We start from the raw sequence: 1,062 nt of genomic DNA, 5'->3' as shown, positions 1-1,062 counted from the left end.
GAATTATTTTCGAAGTTACAACTATTTTAGTGACGCGACAGCTAGACTGGTTTGAGCGGAGGGCGAACTTTAAACGTGTTTTTCTCGAAACTTCTTCTTTCGATACGGTCGGCACGATATCTCAAGTTCTAATAAACCAATTTGCTTGAAGTTCATCATGAATATTCTTTGAATATACAGTCGAACTTCCATATAGTGAATTCGCACGGGACCTGAAAATCACTTCACTATATAGAAACTTCATTATAAAGAAACATTGATTTTTTATGTAATTTTATTTAAAATAATCAGTGAGTTTGGTTTGAATTACAGTCTTCCATTTTTCATTTTCAATAAAAGCTTCCAAATCATGTAGAGAGTTGAAAACATTAATCGGCACGTCACTCCTCATTTCCACAAAGGTTATAATCACGCTAATGGATGAAGCAGCTTGTATCAACGTAGGTAATGCCTCCTCAGTTTCTGCCAATTCTTCAACGGTCAAATCGTGTTCATCGTTATCTGAAATAATATTTACATATTAAATTTTTGTTTGACTATAAAAAGATAAATGCTTACCAGGTTCAGCTGGAACTCCGCGACTTTCAAAAATGCTGTTGAGAATATCTTCTTCGGATGGGTTGTCCCAAGTCTGCACACCATTATCAACATTTACGTAGTCATCAAACGATGCTTCGATATTTGCTACTTTTTTAAATGAAGACTGTAAAGCAGCCAAATCCGATATTGAAAGAAGGTCCTCCCCATCCCAATGCTCAAATGGAATCTGCATAGCATCTTTTGAAAATCCAGCCTTTTCAAAACAGTTGGCAATTGTTTCTGGTTTAACATAGACATTCCATACATTGCTAAGATTTCGAACTGCTTGCAGCAAGTCTATGGCCATAACAGAATTTCCCTCATCCACTTGAGTCAATATATTCGTTAAAATTCGTTTTCTGTAACGTTGTTTCATGTTGTAGATAATGCCTTGGTCCATTGGTTGCAGTAACGAAGTCATGTTGGGAGGAAAATAAGCGAGATGAATGTTTCTCAACTTGTCTCTTACATCTTTAGGGTGGG

General features: G+C 36.3%; 1 protein-coding gene across 1 annotated transcript; it reads right to left on the bottom strand.

Moving 5' to 3' along the window:
* Window positions 1–208: 208 nt before the first annotated feature.
* On the bottom strand, window positions 209–788 carry LOC128856489 (uncharacterized). Its single transcript, XM_054091792.1, has 2 exons — window positions 559–788; window positions 209–501 (listed from the first exon to the last, which is right to left on the bottom strand). Exons 1-2 carry the CDS (start codon window positions 770–772, stop codon window positions 275–277), a joined length of 441 nt encoding a protein of 146 aa, XP_053947767.1. The 5' UTR covers window positions 773–788; the 3' UTR covers window positions 209–274.
* Window positions 789–1,062: the final 274 nt, after the last annotated feature.

The sequence above is a fragment of the Anastrepha ludens genome, chromosome 3 (genome assembly GCF_028408465.1).
Source record: "Anastrepha ludens isolate Willacy chromosome 3, idAnaLude1.1, whole genome shotgun sequence".
NCBI lineage: Eukaryota > Metazoa > Arthropoda > Insecta > Diptera > Tephritidae > Anastrepha > Anastrepha ludens.
This window is presented reverse-complemented; position numbering and strand designations above follow the sequence as displayed.